Raw genomic sequence first — 17,644 nt, 5'->3', positions numbered from 1 at the left:
GCTCGAAGACTTGATAATTATTGGGGGTTTTATATGAAAGAAAATATTTATATTATCAGGAGAAACTGGATGAAAGGAATTGGTTTCAAAGAGCGTATCAAAGGAAAGCAGCAAGAACAACATGAGTGTTTTGTTTAATCAGAACTCAGCGGCAGTAGACAGGTTTAAGAGCTTGGTGGTGCTGCGTCTGGCTGTGTTGCGAACCCTGCCGCGTACTCGTGCCTAGGCTCTCTCCTAAGTCCAACGTGGAGCTCATGGTGTTCTGAGGCATGCGCCATTTGAATGTAACATTTGGCAGGGGCTGCACATTTCACGTCCTTCTCATCATATCATGCTAAGCTTCAGTTTGTACGGCTGTTTTCCCGCTCTTTCCACGAAATGCGTTGGCGATTGACCAGGGACGAGGCAGAGAAAGACCAGGTGTGAGACAAGCGTAAGCATAGAAGGGTGTTTCGATACCAGATTTTGCAAATCGATCGGATACGAGTACGATAAGATATTTGGCATTTTATCAATACCAATATTGTGACGTCGATCATCATCCAAGACTGTATCACCTACACACCAAAAATGGTAGGCATGCCAAACGTTTACGTCGTCACCAAGGTAACAAACGAGCTACCGAGACCACAGTAAGTTGCAGGGCTGTAATACTTACTTTAATACAACAGTACAATACCTCAGTACAACAAAACATACACAAACGGAAAAACATGGATTTTCAGCACTAAAATAATATAATATTCTGCCCCTGGGTATTGTTATTCATGAAATGTAAATAACGTATGGGGAATCGCTCTGGCTTGGGACAAGCCCAAACCAGACGAAGAGTCTGAAGGATGCACTCAAAAAAACCCTATGATTCCTCGCTGGGTGGGAGGGCGGGTTGCTAGATCTATTCCAAACGGCGGTCTAGAGTAAAGTGCAAGGGGTGGACCCAACGTGGTCCTTTATATTAATAATTTAGATACCCCCAGGGCATATTATTTATTTATTAAAAACTGGATCATTGTATAATGCAATTTCGGGGATTTGATTGGCCAAGCGGCCATAGTCTTCAGTATTCAAGTGAGTGGTCACGTGAACAGTATCGAAAGGGATCGAAGGAGCCGATATTTCTCGCAAATATTGCGTTTTCAGCGAGACCCCGAGTATTTGCATTGGTATCGGTATCTGCCAAAAAGTCCTAAGCTCTGAGCGTCTTGCACTGGTTCGTAAACAATTTTTCTTATTGACCTGTGCTTATGATTGTGCTTATCTCACATTTTTGAAGCAGGTCTGAAGAGTGGTAAATGTTTACAGCAGTTTTATTCGGATCGAAACGGAAGATAAACTTGCTAATTTCATGGATATCATCCAGAACGATTTTGGACAGTAACTTGTAATAGAATTTCTGTTCTGTAAAAAACAGGGGGAAAATTTATGAAGTAAAGAGTGAATATACAAACGTCTGGAGGAAGGAAAGAAAATTGCGAGGTTTGTCAGTACTGCATTTAATATTGTTTAATTGAGCAGTCTTCATGTCACGTGACAAGTCAAGAAACGAATATATTTTTCGAAGTTAATTAGCCAGTGTTTGTATAGACATCGGGATCTTCCTCATTGGGGGGGAGGAAGGTCATGTGACCAGCCGCGTGCACAGTTCACTGTCCCTGCGTTAACGTAGTGGCCAGTAGATAGTCTAGATTGGCGTCGAGGAAAGTTCAAATCGGTTTGAAGTAGAATGATCAAGTCATCAGAAGTGGACATATATTATGCTACAGAGTTTCATTACGCACAATTAGTTGCAAAACGTTTCTTCTCCTATTTAATTGGAATAAAGGAATATCTGTAATGGATTTCTGTATTTCTGTGAAGTCGAGCAGTTACCAGACTCCATTTATAGATGATATTCTCCTCCCTTCTCCAGTCCAGTGAAGGTATTCCAAAAAGCTTGAGATCTTCCAGTCTGATTGCTTACCCAAAACGATATTCAAATTCTATCAGTCTACGCGATTGTTCACGAAATACAAAATCAGAAAGAACTCTTCCAATTTGTTGCTTTTACAACGCAACAGCTCTACAACAGCAATAGTTCGGACCGCATTTGGACACGGTGCATGAATGATGGCGGAAAACAGCCAAGCCTAGTTTGTGAGAATCTGTATAATCATCAAAATTATCTGCCAGTGACGGCTGTCGTTTGTAAACGTGTATGGACTCAGTGCAGTCCCAAGTGAGATCCTGCACATCTTTTGGTCCCTGTTGACGCAGTTTGGGATCTGTACAGATGTGCTTACAATCGTCCTTCTCGCCACAGGTTCTGAAACAAAACGAAAAGGAAAGGAAATTTAAGGAAGTACTTTGTGCGCGTTTCGTCCTGCGTATTGCTCTGAAGGTTTGTGTAATGAACCAGCCTCGTTCGCTACCCTCAATAACACTATCAAACGAAGAGAATCGCAGGTTTGCAATTTAAGGGGAGCGCGATCTTCCGATCAGTTTGATGTGTGACGTCACTTCATTTCGATCAACCAATCAACCAATACCTTTATTAATCCACGGCAGAAATTAAAGCTGGAAAGCTGATGGGGCCGTGCCAAAAAGAAAAAGATACAAATACAAAACTACCATCATTATCATCATAAAATCAGTAACTAATTTACCTACTACAATAATTACAAGTTATTGAAATGGCATCGGGGTATTTACATCACAAGATCATAACAACATTTAAAATTTCCTGACCCTCGCTTTATCACTTGATCCATATCTCATGGCAAAGACCGGACTGAGAGCAAGGAGGGTAATTATCAAACTTAGCTTCAATTGACAAATATGAGTGCATAGTACACTAAACTTTTATTGAGAGACAGGTAATAGCCACTTTTTAATGGTCACAACTACGGATTTAATAAATAGATTCGAAAGTTACGGGCCACCTTGCACAGATAAATAAGAAACCATATCACATGCAAGTACTGCTTCAAAGTGTATCGGTCAGAAAATGACGGACATTCTGATTTCATCCACTGACCCAAGCCTCGAACCACTTTGAAATGTATGTAATATCTTGGACGTAGTGCTCTCATCCTTTTACTGGAATAATACAACTTTAAGATTTAGTCTAAGTTTTCTTCCATACTGAAAATTGTGAATCATTGTGAACCAAGCTAAGGAACATTGAAACTGAAGAAACAGCGTCACAGGAAAGCACACCTCCTTTTTTGGTAAAAACATGATTGTACTAAGTTGAATTCATTACCGTCTGACTGCGTATATGAGGCCTGGTCCGTTGCTTGGAATAGCTGCACACGTTGCCATGGCAATTTCATCCAAGTAATTGTAGAAATATGAACGGAAACCTCTTCGAACGCGCAGGTGATCTGGGGAGAGAGGATTCTTTAAAGTGCCCATATCGGAAAATTTTTTATTTTCTTATCTGAATCTAAACATCACCCTAAGAACTTCAGTGAAAAAATTTTTCGATTTGCATAAAACGCGAATTTTTTATGAATTTTATAAGACGTTCAAATTTGCCGCCATTTTGGCCCAGGATTCGCATTAGTCTCCTCTCGGTTTAGCAAGAGCTGTGACGTAGATTCAGGAACACGTGACTTCAGCCTTTCTCTGGATCTCACTGAAAACAAGTCGCGGTATTTCTGCACGTTTCTCGAAAATGCCGGAAAGATGTGTTGCAGCGAGATGTGGAAACATCAAAGACGAAGCAAATGGAATAAGCATGCACAGGATTCCTTTCTTTGGCACTACATGCCCGCAAAGACTGAGGAGGCGAAAGAAATGGATCGATTTTATGCTGGAGCGGAGGAAGATGTGGACGCGCGCCTGGAAAGACCTCGTCCTTGTGCTCGATGCACTTCAATGACGAAGATTTCACAAGGCTGATGAATTCAGGTTTAAACTTAAAACGTGAACTGAAGTAGGATGACATCGCGTTTGTGTTTATCCTTTAAAACAGCTAAGCGAAAGGAAGACGAAGACCGAGAGACACCTTCGAAGAGGAGCAGGGAAAAGCGAATGGTAAGCTTTCGATGCTGAATATTCACACCCGCTTGTGACATTCTAAGCGTTGTAACCTTCTGAGGTTTATAGTTTGACCTCACTGTTAACTCAGTCGCAAGTTTTATAAAATATAGCGTAATTGTTTTGGTATATATTCTCATAGATCGTGAGATCCGCGAAGTTTCGTTGAGACCAAGCTCTCAAAAACTACTAGCACAAATGCTACCACTGATGTAAATAGATCGATGCGAGAACGGTCGCACTCGGCGGACACAGAAAACATTGTAAACCACGATGTAGATAAGGTAGATAAACTGCAGCAAGAATTCAACGAGCTCAAACAAATATTGTACACACATGTGTTGCAGAATTCTGCAAACAATAAAAATGTTGAAAAGTATAACAGCTTTATCTCTGAAAACCTAACCACCACAACGGGGGTTCAAAATAAAAAAGGGCACAAAACAAATAACAAGCGCAAAGAGCGCAGAAAAAAATTGGCAAAAAAATGGATTGAGATACAAAGAGAAAAACACGAGAAATTCATGAAGAATTTTTCAAACAAACAACTTAGCGACAGCCTGTTAGCGTTATTTCTAGAGGGCTCAAATTTGTCCCGACACCGGTGACAGACACGAATTACATTAGACGTCAACTCTTGTTAGAATTCGAACATTTCGCAAGACGTATGCGCCTAAAAGATACAATGAATTTTTTAAACTGTGGGACAGTGACAAAAAGGAAATTAACCTGTTCATTGGACAAGCTAACAACTTCCATCCTACAATTAAATTTACGGCCGAAATTTCAGAGAACGAGACAAGCTATTATTATCACAGTTCAACACGTGTCCTTCCTGTAGTTCCGCGAGAACAATGTCGCTAGTCAGCGCTTCCCAATTGCCTTCGAGTTCCTTGCAGCAGTAGCACTCGCTGATATTTGCTAGCAGATCACGGCTACAGTTACCACAAGTACATCTACATGGAAAATAATTCGTTCGAATGTTTGTGAGTACTTGGCCATAGTTTTGACAGATGATAATGAAGAGCGCGTATGCAAAATGCAAGGTGAGAACTTTACCATCCACTATAAACACGCACTCTATTCTCCAAGCGTTTCGTTAAATCTTCCTCGAGTCGTCGCTTCTCCTCTTGTTCCTTGCGATATCTTTTTAGCCATTCTTCGTCTGCTATCGGCTCGTCCGCGTACGGTTCGAGTGTATCATCATCTTCACACGTATTACTTGTCTCGTGGACGCCATCTATCGCCTCGACTTCGACGCTTTCAAATTCGTCCTAGCTGCTTTCTTCAGCGGTTTGCTCACTTTCCGTGTCAGATAAGTTTTCTGCCATGGAATATACTTATTTGGAGCTAAGTTTTTCCTTCCTACCGGTGAATCTGATGATTTTCTTTCTGCCGCGAATGTACTTTACTGAAGGTCAAGTGAGTGCATAGACTCGAGAGTTCCTGAATGTACGTCACAGACCATGTCACGTGGCCCTATTGTGAGCCTGTCGGCATTCTCATCAGCGGGGCGGGTGGACCGCAATAAAATAGGATTTTAAAGATTTGTAAAATTCATAAAAAATTCGCGTTTTATGCAAATCGAAAAATTTTTCCACTGAAGTTCTTAGGGTGATGTTTAGATTCAGATAAGAAAATAAAAAATTTTCCGATATGGGCACTTTAAGCCTTTTCACACTCCCAAGTACACAAAAAATTATCGATATGAGAAAATGATTTGTGTGTTGAGGATAGAAGGGTTGGAGACGGTGGGGTGGGCGGAGAGGTACAGGAAATTGGACAAGCTTCCCAAGTGGGGTATAAGGTGAAGACAAAAATCGAGCTCGGAGAGGGGGGGGGGGGGGGGCGCTGGAGCAATAACCCTTTCTTCCCTTCTCGCCCCATACCCCCGGCTCGCCAATTTTCCTTTTCGCATTGTATCCTACTTGGGAACCTGTTCACAGGCTAGGGCAACCTCGTCCCCAGAGCTCCCCCAATTTTACATGGAAAAAGCCTTGGGAACGAGGTTGGAAATTGGGGTGTCCATTTGGGGGTGCATACTTGAAGAGGAATCAGGGGATAAAGGATAAACAATAAAAAATTACTGCTCCCTTGGCAGTGATTTATAACAAAACTGGGCAAAATTTTTTAGGTTTTGTTTACGCAAATTCTGGCTAAGTAACACTTTTAGCTTTTCCTATGTTCGGAACTACAATTTATATTAAAGAATGGTAAAAAAAAAAAGCGTACGCTTCCTACTGGTTCAGTTTTGTTAAATGTAACAACAGACATGACGACGTCTGACGAATAAAATGTGGGTGTTACATTAAAAGATCTCTGACCATCAGTGTTTAAATTAATTCGCTTATAGATGTGCTTTCAAGATCGGATCAGTGATCTAAAAAAAGTAACGATTTCATTTTACAGAAACTTGGATCAGTCATCATAAAGTAATAACGATTTTATTTTACACTAAAAAGAAGCCGGGTACGGTTTCAAATGGCCAGAGGGACTAACTTTCTGATTTCGTTGAATAATTTTAAACAATTGGTTAAGATACAAAATTTTTCAGCGCGTAACTGCAATAACACAGTGAAGTTGTTGACAAACGCAGCCATTCCCGAAGTCTTCAATTCGCCACTAAGTGATGAATTATTCTTCAGTTTTCAAGTAAAACGATTGATTCTGATCATTGATGCGGTTTATGCACTTTCAAGTTTCTAAAACAACTGAAATAATAAGCGTGGGAGAATTCTCACCTTTTAAGTGGCTCTTACCAAGGTAACCAGCCCTGAGAACAATCACATCACCAGCAACGATGAAGAGGATAAAAAATACTTTGAAAATATTTGTTTCCATTGCTCATAACTGGGGAAATTCAGTGTTAAACGCTTCTCGTTGAAATCTTTGCCTTGTAAAGTACACGTTGTCGACTTTCAGTAAAACAGACGATGATTTCATTGTCTGTTGTCACAAGAGACTAAAAATTCACTATTTTGCTGTCGGAAAAAACGGTCAAATGATTTCAGCCTCTGACTTCTGATAGCAGGTGGATCAACGCCTCATCCAAGCTCTGCCTACATGATTAACTGTTTTAAGATTTCTCCCGGGAATATCAAGACTTTGATCATGAAAAACAAGTAGGTGAGATGAAGATTGGAAATTATCAGCTAAGAACTAAATTTTCCGAACCTACTTTGAAGGAAGTGTTTCAAACTCAGCACGGAGTTACTTTGGCAGCTAGAAGGGATTTCATGTAGCCGCCCGGGAAACTGTCATCAGTTGTTCTTGTTCTCAAGTTGCCCTCTAGCGCTGTTTACAGTCTAAGGAGGCAACTTTCGTCGAGCAAGACTCAGTTTTGGACCAGTGACTGAGGAAACAACACGTAGTACCAGCCGCCAAACTCAGAGAGAAAAGCGGGTTCAGAGAACATAGACGAAAATTTCAAATAAGAATCCGATTGCTAAGACTTCTCCACCTGCCGCCAGTTGTTAAAAGAGGCGGATAACTTTATCCAGCGGATAATTTGCTATCCAGCGGATAAAATGTATTGCTTGGAATACATTTTACCCATTGATAGCGATTCAGATCCAATGACTGGATAGAGTTACCTGCGCTTTAAACAACCGTGACCTTGAATGCTTCGGCTGCAAGGAAAAATGCTCTCCATTTTTGTTTAAAAAGTCGCCTGCATATGCAGACATCCTATCGCAACTTGTAACTGAAGGCCCCAATACAAGTTTAAAAGGTATCTCGTTCTTTAATCGTGTGCAACCAAAAGCTTACATCTTTCCTGTGGACGAGTTTGTGTTGGCGAATTTGCATGAGGGAGAATTTTTTATCACTCCGTAATTCGTTTTAATGATGCAGTTAGTTGCTTTTAGCCTTTATGGTCATATTCTCTTAGCCGACATAATCATGTATGCATATGTTTACGATAGCTTGCCACAAATTGACAAAATGATAAATTGCGAATAATTTATATGAGCCACTCTGATTAGCCAAGATGTCAAATGAAAATGTCCCAAACTTTGGAGCCAAAAAGGAAGCCTGTTCCAGGCCTACTAAAAACGTGTTAAGAGGAAGAGGTATACCCATTTCCGCCCCCCCCCCCCCCCCCCCAGTATGGTGAGTGCGACAAGCGGCGGAGGGGTACAATGTCAAAACAGCGGGTTCACCAAAAACGGAAGTTATCAGTGTTATAGTACCCTACACAGCGCACGTGAGGCCAGAAACCTATCAAAGCGTATCATGCTATCACATGCTTGACTGGCTTAAACTTGGCTTACTCTAGTGCTGCGTAAACGATGTTGGTCATATCAGTGCCAACACAATCTTGGCTTTTGGTGTTAATTGGACTGGGAGATCAGTGTTTGAAGTTTTAAAGCTTGGACTGGTCACTGAGATCTTCACTTAGGTGTAGATTGTTTGATATTGCGTCCAAATGTGATCTGCCTTTTCCGTTAAAGGTGGTCTAATCAGATTCGACCAACAGAAGATGAAGGTGTCGATTATGCATGAAATGCTGACCAGAACACGGCTTTTAAGGACTGGAGAAAACGTTTCAAGGAAAGAAAACTTTAATCTTTTTGATTTCATGTTACGTTTATTCAGTTTTCGCTTTACTCTACATTTCTGCTGCTATGGTCAGTTCTCTATTTCACTTGCTTCCTTCACTTAAGTCCCATGTTGCAAATACAAATCACACTGTTTTTTAAATCACAAGTTAATCCTTTCTTTTGAAGAGTCGTCGACTCTCATCACTTGGTGCACACAGCGCATGTCAACTCACGACCAGCGACATATGGTTTGCATGGGAGTGACCCACATACGCCTTCCACAGGGTACAGCAAGGCACCATTCTTGTTGGCAAATGTATTACGAACATACTCCGGGTCGCCATCAACACAGACGAAGTCACTTGAATGCTTGTGGCTGTGTCGCTCAGCCATCAGGTACCCATGATACTCTTCGGTCCATCCAGATGGACAGACATTCCGAGCGGGCATCATCAGCATTGAGCCACGTGACTTGACGAAGCAGACAACACAAGGTGCTTCATGGTCGTGAATGGTTCTCTGAAAAGGATCGCCATTGTAAGCACTGACTTCATACTCAGTGCCGTATATGAATGCCCCGCCTTGGCTGCCATCTTTGTACTTGTCATAAATTGGATCCTTAGGAAGACAAAGGTAGTTCGCTCCACCACCATAGTGGCTGTGCCATTCTCCACCCATTATACCTACAAACAAGGTCAAAGAAAATCATCGTGACATGATAGTAAGAACTAAAGGAAAGTATGTTCGAGAGAATTGAACTGTTCCGGTAAACTAACCCCAGCTTCTCTTGGATTAACTTACTATTTTACCAGTGATTTGATAATGGCTATTTTCAACTCGGTCATCTCGAATCCTCTATTTCGAATTAAAGTATGACTTCCGGTGGCCTTAATTAATACCCCAGTTCTTGAGCTTGGTAGTGAATGAGTTTAATGAAAAACATGCAAGAAATAACACTACGCCCCTGTATTATAAAATATGAAAGCGAATGTTATTGGTAAAAAATGTTCTTAACAATCAGCGTTGCAAAACCTTACTCTTGAAATGAAATCAATTGCTAATCGCCTTACCTGTATAGACTTTTTCAGCACCACTGGGACATTTGGTCCTTCCCCAGCGAACATACTTCACCCCAGACTGCCCAGTTCCGTCTTTCCCCTTTTCTCCTTTTGCTCCTTGAGGTCCCTGGGCACCATTCCTACCAGCAGCTCCCTGGTCTCCTTTAGGCCCAGGGGGGCCTGGACGCGGCTTGCCACTACCTGAATTTCCCGGTTCTCCTGTAACCAAATCATACTGGATGGTTAAATATTTTGTAGATTTGGAACAAATTTTGATGATGTACTCAAACCAGCTTTTTTACCTAGTCGCATAACAATAATTTTAAAATCTGATTTTCTCGTTTGCCTGTTGATTTGCGTTGTTTTTGTTGTTGTTTTGTCTTGTCTGGTTTGGTTTGTTTAACTTTCTGTATTTTTTTTTCTGTCGGTTTTTGCCTGGTTGGGCTGCTTTATTTTATTTTATTCCTGGTTTAGTTTTATTTGGTTCAGTTTTTGTTTGTTTTGATTTCAACAACCTACTAGTTCAGGATTTTTCTTCAGCGCTGAAAATGAAGTTGACTCGGTGTGTTGGTAGTGATTATTACAGGTCACTGCTTCATCAGGCCCTTCAACGTTTAGTTTGCAAAAACTTACTTTTGGGGATAAATTTATTCTTTGAAAGCTCCTGTTTTAAGATTATAGATTTCCTTCGTGTACCTTTTGCACCGGTCAGTCCAGTTTCTCCTTTTGAGCCAGTTTTTCCAGCCTGACCAGGGTCTCCTTTTGGTCCAGGGGGTCCAGGTGGTCCCATTTGTTTGTTTCCAGAGTTTTGGCCATGTTGTCCTGTCACAACAAGAAATAAACTTCATACCACAAAAACAACAACTGATCACCAAATAGTGTGTCTATTTTTTCTTTATTTTTGATTTTTACTTTTCTTTTCTTTCTTTCGTTTCTTTGCTGTACTTTGTTACTTTCTTTTATTGCGTTTCTTTTCTTTCTTTCTTTCTTTCTTTTTTGTTTTCTTTTGTTTTCTTCCCATTCTCTTGTTCCTTTTGCTCTTTCCTTCTTTCTTTCTTTTTTCTTTAGTTCTCTTTGTTTACCCTTCTGTTTTATTTTTCTTTTCTTTTATTTCTTTCTTTCTTTTTCCTTCCTTCTTTCGCAGGTTTGTTTTTATGAGTTAAAGGCTGACTGGGAGTGACTAACTTCGACAAATCATTCATTTTACAACCCTCTTCATATTTTCTAAGTGCTGTATACTTGGTCATTTTGTGTGCTTGGAAGAGTATTTTTTAGTTGCAGCGATGCTTCAATGAGTTTGCAATGAAGTATGAAGCTTTCAAATGTTTTCAGTCACAGGCTTCATCAAAGTATTGTTCCCACAAGAAACTAATCTCCTTATCTAATAAAAGAAGGACATAGTTAGGTAAGTTATATATACCAACCTAGAAGGTAGATCAGAAGGGACCCATAAGAGTCGCTTGATCGAGGTGGCAAACGCAGCAAGGCATCAAATCTGCAGAAAAAACATGTTTATAATAATAATAAAATACATCTTTTAAGAGAAGGCCTTCCTCACTAAAAAGTGGCTTTCAGGGGGGTCCTCTACAATAAAAATAAAAACAAGCAACATAAACAAGTTTAAAAAATCCCCTAGAATAAGATATAAAAATTAGGATCTACCATAAAAATATACACACCAACGTAATACAAGTCACATAAAATTTATTTAGATTCCTATTAAAAATCGCGTTAGGCATAGGTCTTTTTAATTCGTTAGCTAGGCAGGAAGGCAAATTAAAATCGTTCAAAACTCTAAAGTAGAAAGAAATTCTTGATGAATTTGTGGCTCTAATGTTTGACTTTTTGGATGAAATTCTAATGTGTGATCATTCAACAAAATTAAAGTTACTATACACTTCTTTCCTGTGGTTGATGTTTGGTGTGCTACACAGGGTGGTTCTAGCTTTCGAGTTTGTGTATGAAATCTTTCATTGACTTGTACTTTCCTGCACAGCTGTTAAATATTATCTTGTGTACAGGGGTGGCTGTGAGCATGTCTAATTCTGTGGATAAAATCCGAAGATTTTTCTTTTAAATGATAGCCATTGAAAAGTAATTTTAAGTAACAAAGACTAAAGTATTATAATGGAAGAGTGGTTCTAACGTTTGAGTTTGAGGATGAAATCCTAAAGCGTGATCCAAATGAAAGCTACTGAGCAGTACTTTTCTGTGGTGCTGTTTATTATGCTGTACAAAGTGGTTTTAGCGTTTGAGTTTGAGGATGAAATCCTAAAGTGTGACCAAAATGAAAGCTACTGAGCAGTATTTTCCTGTTGCGCTGTTTTATATGCTGTACTGGGTGGTTCTAGCATTTTTACTCTGTTGATGAAATCCTAAAGTGTGATCCAAATGAAAGCTACTGAGCAGTACTTTTCTGTGGTGCTGTTTATTATGCTGTACAAAGTGGTTCTAGCGTTTGATTTTGAGGATGAAATCCTAAAGCCGTGTGACCAAACTGAAAGCTACTGAGCAGTACTTTCCTGTTGCGCTGTTTTATATGCTGTACTGGGTGGTTCTAGCTTTTTTACTCTGTTGATGAAATCCTAAAGTGTGATCCAAATGAAAGCTACTGAGCAGTACGTTCCTGTTGCGCTGTTTTATATGCTGTACTGGCTTTTTTACTCTGTTGATGAAATCTTAAAATGTGACCATTCCAACATGAAATCCATTGAGGAGTAATTTATAGTTCCCCTTCTGGGTCTGTGGATTTATTTAATAGCTTTGGATATAAATTTTCTGCGATGTTGCCCAATGGCAATGATGCGTTTGAAGTGGTTCTAAGGTTTGAGTCTGTGGATAAAATTCAGTGAATGCAAATGAAACCTATCGAGCTGTAATTTTCTGTATATCATAAGATGTTACAAATCTTCATCGGATGTGTGAAGTGAGCAGTACTAGTCTTTTTCCCAGTGAACTTTTTAATTACATATGCCTGAAAAGGTGTACCTTCCGTTTTAAGCCTGTGCCTTTATTCTGCTGTCAGTACTAGGTGGTTCTCGCTTCTAAGTCTGCGGATGAAATCCTCGGATGAAACCTACTGGGCAGTACCGTTTATTATGGTGTACAAGGTGATTATAACTTTTTGAGTCTGAGGATGAAATCTTAGCAGCAATTCCCTTAGCCTTTGGTGTTACCACACATTTTCAATCTTTGTGTAAAATTCTTAAATGTGACTAATCAACTGGACTTTTATGAGCAGTACTTTGAGACTGGATAAATCCTTAATCTTTTCTAACAAAAATTTCCTGCACGTGTTGCTGTTCCCTATATTCCAGGGTAAATCTAACTTTTGCGGAAAGGTGATTCTTTGTATTAATAAACTAATGTTTTGGATTTCAAGTTTACAGCCTAGGTGTTCTATTGGAGAAAGGGGTTGATAAATCAACGAGAAACTTCAGAATTTTGGCAGCAATTAATCAGCGCGCTCTCATTGGCAAGCCAGATTTGTTATTCTAAGAGGAAACAAGCTTCAGTAGGAGTGTAGAGCTTGTTGAGAGGAGATAAAATGTTGGTAATATTTACCACATACTCATTTTATGCGCTTCAGACTTGCTTGGCGAGAAAGCATCTTTTTAAATTAAAGTTTATAAGCATCAGTACGAAAATCACCTTAGAACCGAAAATAAAGAAGCAAGCTTTTTATTGATATGAGTTTCATACCTTTTTTCCATTTCTTCCAATCTTTTGGTACTCTCGTTGTACCTTTAAAAGAGAGATCAGGGTGTCAGGATATTTCTACTTGCCTCAATATTAATTTCATCATATGTTGGTTTCATGAATGCTTACCCTTTAGCAAAGCTCGTTGACTTTGTCAAAACACGCCTACATGGATTAATCGAATTATAGCAAAAGGACGTTGGCTATGCAGCCCTAACAGATCGTCGACATTCCCTGCAAAATTTAGAAGCCTCTTTCGGGAATATTTGAATTTCATAACTAGCTGAATAGTTGATTAGGAGATGGATTTACTTAAGGAAATGCAACCAAGACTATTGTAGAACATGTGGTCGGAAATTTCTCTCCACGTTAAAACTTAGCTGGGATTCTTGGCTTCCGAAAATGCATGAAATAGTTTTCTATGTTAAAGTATGTTGCGAACATACTTATACACAATGTCAGCCGCTTTAGTAAGGAAATATCGCTCCTTTACATCTAAGGTATTTTCAGATATTTCACCTAAATCTCTTTCAACAAAACCGAGAGGCTTGAATGTCTCTGAATCAATGTAGTTGATAATTAGCTTATACTCTACATAAATTTAAATTGCCCTAGCTTTATATGTATCTTTATTCGTGTTTGAAATGGGATCTGCTCGGCAGATGGTAGAATTTACGGTCATTCAAAATTTGAAAACTATGAAATTAATCCAACGTACCTTTCTTCCATAGATTTCAATCGTTTTTCAACTTCCGTCAGGTTGGGGGTCGAATTTTTGCGAACTGCTCTTCGTCCACGGTACAACAAGGACTGTTTCAGTTCACCTGTTTCAGCGGCGCTATCAGCTTCTACTCGACGCTGTCCTTCCAGAGTTTCATCCATGGCAGAGATGTGAGCCAGAATAGCACAACACATCATTAAAACAATCATGAAACGCAGACCGCCCCGAAGTGTAATCACAGACAATGTCATTGCGAACAGAATGGGCTTTCAGTTACTCGAACGAGATTCAGGCCGAGAAAAACAAAATAACTTTCTTTCTCTAATCTCCAACACAAGAAAGTTGTTTTGTGTCGATGTGGAAGGATACAGAGTCATGGGCGAGAATTTTTTCTCGTTCAGTGTGACGTTTCAGCATTTGAACAATACAAAAATTTATCGTGACAAATGTCAATATAGTCACAATATACGTGGCTGTTGGTGAATTTGCAATTTTGAAAGCAGTTTTCATTCGTCAAGGTTTCGCCCGCAGGAGGCAGGAAGAGTTCCCATGTCGAAGCAGGATTCGGGATGCTAACGAGAGACTTTAGATTCTAGTACGAGTAGATCAGAAGTAGAGTGCCAATGCGAAATTGATTTCAAGTTTTTAGCGAAGAAATCCCAGTAAGCTTTATTTTACTCCGTGTGAGCGACGAACTTTATAACCAAGTTGTTTTGATGATAACTATGCCCTTCGTGATTCCAAAAAGACGAGATCGCCTACGTTTCGAGGACTTCTTTTCGCCACTAGGCCGTTCTCACTCGGTAGCCGTCATAGTAAAATGACGACGGCTGTCTCGTTTTCCCGTAGAAATGACACTGGTTCACTCGCGCGCGCTCTTTGTCTGTTGGTAAAACTCGCAGTCGCACTCACTCGTACTAGAATCTAAAGGTCTCTCTTAAGCAAAGACGACGACGACGGCAAACGTCTCATAACAAAAGGTTCAGAATGAACGAAAACAATAGCTGTGCACGAGCGTTTTGGCCGTCCTCTTTAGAAAAAAACATCACGAATCGAAATGACCAAATTCAAGGTTTTTTGGAGAAATGGACTCACAGCTGGACGTGGGCACACGATGGTGACTTCTTTCTTCTCTTTCGTTCTCTTGAACGCCACCACTACATTTTCATTTCTTGGTAGATTGTTTACTTTTGCACAAGTTGAACGAGTTGAAATAAATGCGATGTAGTACAAATGGAATAAACAGAATAAAGTTATATTTCCATTGACATTTTCGTTGCAAGAAGAGATGAAGGACGATGTTATAAATTGCGAGATGCGATTGAGCCTCTGTTGTTCAGTAACACACACACTATACCAAAGATGGATCAGAATGACGATTCACTGGCTGCTGCGGCGCGATGTAGGAAGGAACTAAAATTGATGGCTGGGAGCGCGTTTCGATCTCATTTTGATGGAGATTCAATGACACCATTGTGTTATGATTTAAAAGTAAATAATGAAGAAACTTATGTTTGTTCCGTCGGCTCAACGCAAACATAATTTTTGACGTATTTGTAATGAGGTCGAAATTGCTGAACAGTATGCTAATCTTGATCAACGGCGGACGAAAATAATTGGTGGAAGGTGAAGGCTCTTGCTGAACAACTTCGGTTTAATTACCTGGAATTTAAGTAGGCTAGAGTCAAAGGATTAGACACCATCTAAAGGCTGGGTATAAAAGCAGGAAAAACGAGATTTTTAAAAACAGAACATTCCTTTGTAATCTGAGTACACTCTATTCAAAAAACGTTGTTAGATAAAAGGTGTAAACATTGAACGATATATGACGCCCCAACAGCTTTCTTTCCCGCTTTCTTCGCCTCGTGGAATGCGGGCTTCACTCTTTCCTTGCTTTGACCAACTGTTTTGCTGGCATGTCGTCGTACACAGCAAATTTGTTAAACCTGTGCGAAAAAACAAGCAAGCTTATCAAGTGAAGTTATGTGTCCGAATTAGGTTAATTTAACTGTGAAACGAAAAAGTAAATTATCAATCGAAACAGAAATTTAACTTCGAGTGAAGGGAAACCAAACTTTGGATACTTTAATCCATACAGGTTAATGACCGTCTTCAGAAATTAGAACTGCCCAGTATGTTTATGTTTCTTATTTTTTCGTAATTATTTACATAACCCTAAAATGATCAATACCGAGGGAAACTGATTATGTTTAAAACGTTTTTTTACCTAATTAAGTACTACTCGTTAAACCTTGAACCAAAATATCTAACCGAGCAGTACTTTCCTGTGATAGTGTTTGTTATGCTGTACAAGGTAGTTCTATCTTTTGAGTTTGTGAACGAAATCATAAAGTGTGACTATTCGAATCAAAGCTATTGAGCAGTACTTTCATGTGGTGCTGTTAATTATGCTGAACAAGGTGGTTCTAAGTTTTGAGTCTGTGGATCAAATTCTGAAGTATATGCTACACCTGTACTCAATAGCTTCTATTTTAATAGGTCATTTCTGTGACCCCGTGTTTTTTTTTTTTTTTTAATTCTCCAGAACACGACGTTGCTGAGTGTCTGGTTGAAATCATAAAGTGTGAACATTAAAATGAAACTATTGAGCACTACTTCTTCTTATTATACCGTTCCGTGGTTCAACACTATTTTTCAAAATAAAATTTGGGAATTCTGTTATGTCTTGAAGGTGAGACAGTTAACGGACAAATAACATATAGTTTGGGTGCACGATTAGCCGATGAGGGGAATATGTTACACCACTAGTAGTAATCAGTTGCAGACGGCAGTCACTTCATGGAAATTACTATTTAGTGATCAACCGACCATGCGCTGCTTTTCGTATCATCAAAACGACCTATCCGTAAAGCAAAGTCTCTCAGTAGGCTCTCTGGTGAGGAATACGGAGCACGAAACCCGCCGACACAAATGCAGGACAGAGAGGGGGACTGGGGCAGTGTTCCGCCACGCTTGCGCCTTAGTCACACTCCAGACGCACAAGGTTGTTTCAGTGACCAACTTTTCGTCCACCTGTAGCACATGTTACGATCTAATCTGGCCACGCCAAAATAGACCTTGTTCTGAAATTGTTAATAAAACTCACTTGACTGATATGAATGTTTGGGTGAACCAATGAACCCATTGCGGATTTTAAATAGAATTAAATGATGAAGTTGTCGAAACTTCACACGAGAACAAGAGATAATAAACCCTGATAGATTTTAAAGAAAAAACGTCCATTCTGAAGTAGTGAAAAGAAAACATCCCATCCTCGCTGTTCTCTCGAGTTTTTTTTTTTTTTTTTTTTTTTTTTGTTACTGAACTAGTTGGGAGAAATTGTTTAAACATCAAGACATTTTGTCTTTGGTTATCTTTTCCTTTGCACTGATAAGTATTGATAATTTAAGGAGAAATTGGATGCTGATCACTGTTGGGGCTTAAAGGGTTAATATTATATATATCATTGCTGTGTCAACTGTGCAATTAAGTCTGTTCCAGGCCTACTAAATTTGGATAGTAAGTTTAAGGTGTAGCGTCACCGGAATAATTCTTTGGTAATTTGAACCTGAAAACGTTCTAAAGATGTTCTTAGATTACCTGTT

The 17,644-nt window shown here is 39.6% G+C and overlaps 2 protein-coding genes across 2 annotated transcripts; both read right to left on the bottom strand.

Moving 5' to 3' along the window:
* Positions 1-1,512: 1,512 nt before the first annotated feature.
* Positions 1,513-7,944, bottom strand: LOC146467533 (uncharacterized). Its single transcript, XM_085125808.1, has 3 exons — positions 6,762-7,944; positions 3,242-3,362; positions 1,513-2,302 (listed from the first exon to the last, which is right to left on the bottom strand). The coding sequence occupies exons 1-3, from the start codon at positions 6,859-6,861 to the stop codon at positions 2,044-2,046; spliced, it is 480 nt and encodes a 159-aa protein (XP_084981934.1). The 5' UTR covers positions 6,862-7,944; the 3' UTR covers positions 1,513-2,043.
* A 639-nt stretch (positions 7,945-8,583) lies between these two features.
* On the bottom strand, positions 8,584-14,394 carry LOC146467532 (uncharacterized). Its single transcript, XM_085125742.1, has 6 exons — positions 14,037-14,394; positions 13,322-13,363; positions 11,044-11,114; positions 10,316-10,441; positions 9,632-9,838; positions 8,584-9,244 (listed from the first exon to the last, which is right to left on the bottom strand). Exons 1-6 carry the CDS (start codon positions 14,288-14,290, stop codon positions 8,763-8,765), a joined length of 1,182 nt encoding a protein of 393 aa, XP_084981868.1. The 5' UTR covers positions 14,291-14,394; the 3' UTR covers positions 8,584-8,762.
* Between the last annotated feature and the right edge of the window lie 3,250 nt (positions 14,395-17,644).

Source organism: Pavona decussata, unplaced genomic scaffold, assembly GCF_977016875.1.
Source record: "Pavona decussata unplaced genomic scaffold, jaPavDecu1.1 SCAFFOLD_135, whole genome shotgun sequence".
In the NCBI taxonomy this organism is placed as follows: domain Eukaryota; kingdom Metazoa; phylum Cnidaria; class Anthozoa; order Scleractinia; family Agariciidae; genus Pavona; species Pavona decussata.
This window is presented reverse-complemented; position numbering and strand designations above follow the sequence as displayed.

Excerpts from the sequence above, each read along its gene's own strand:
- LOC146467533 (XM_085125808.1), bottom strand. The coding sequence starts at position 6,861 with ATGGAAACAAATATTTTCAAAGTATTTTTTATCCTCTTCATCGTTGCT. Across the intron at positions 3,363-6,761 it reads TGGTAAGAGCCACTTAAAAG|ATCACCTGCGCGTTCGAAGA; the intron begins GTGAGAATTCTC and ends CTCTCTCCCCAG. Across the intron at positions 2,303-3,241 it reads CTCATATACGCAGTCAGACG|AACCTGTGGCGAGAAGGACG; the intron begins GTAATGAATTCA and ends GTTTTGTTTCAG.
- LOC146467532 (XM_085125742.1), bottom strand. The coding sequence starts at position 14,290 with ATGACATTGTCTGTGATTACACTTCGGGGCGGTCTGCGTTTCATGATT. Across the intron at positions 11,115-13,321 it reads TTGGAAGAAATGGAAAAAAG|ATTTGATGCCTTGCTGCGTT; the intron begins GTATGAAACTCA and ends TTTTTTCTGCAG. Across the intron at positions 10,442-11,043 it reads CCTTCTGATCTACCTTCTAG|GACAACATGGCCAAAACTCT; the intron begins GTTGGTATATAT and ends TTGTTGTGACAG.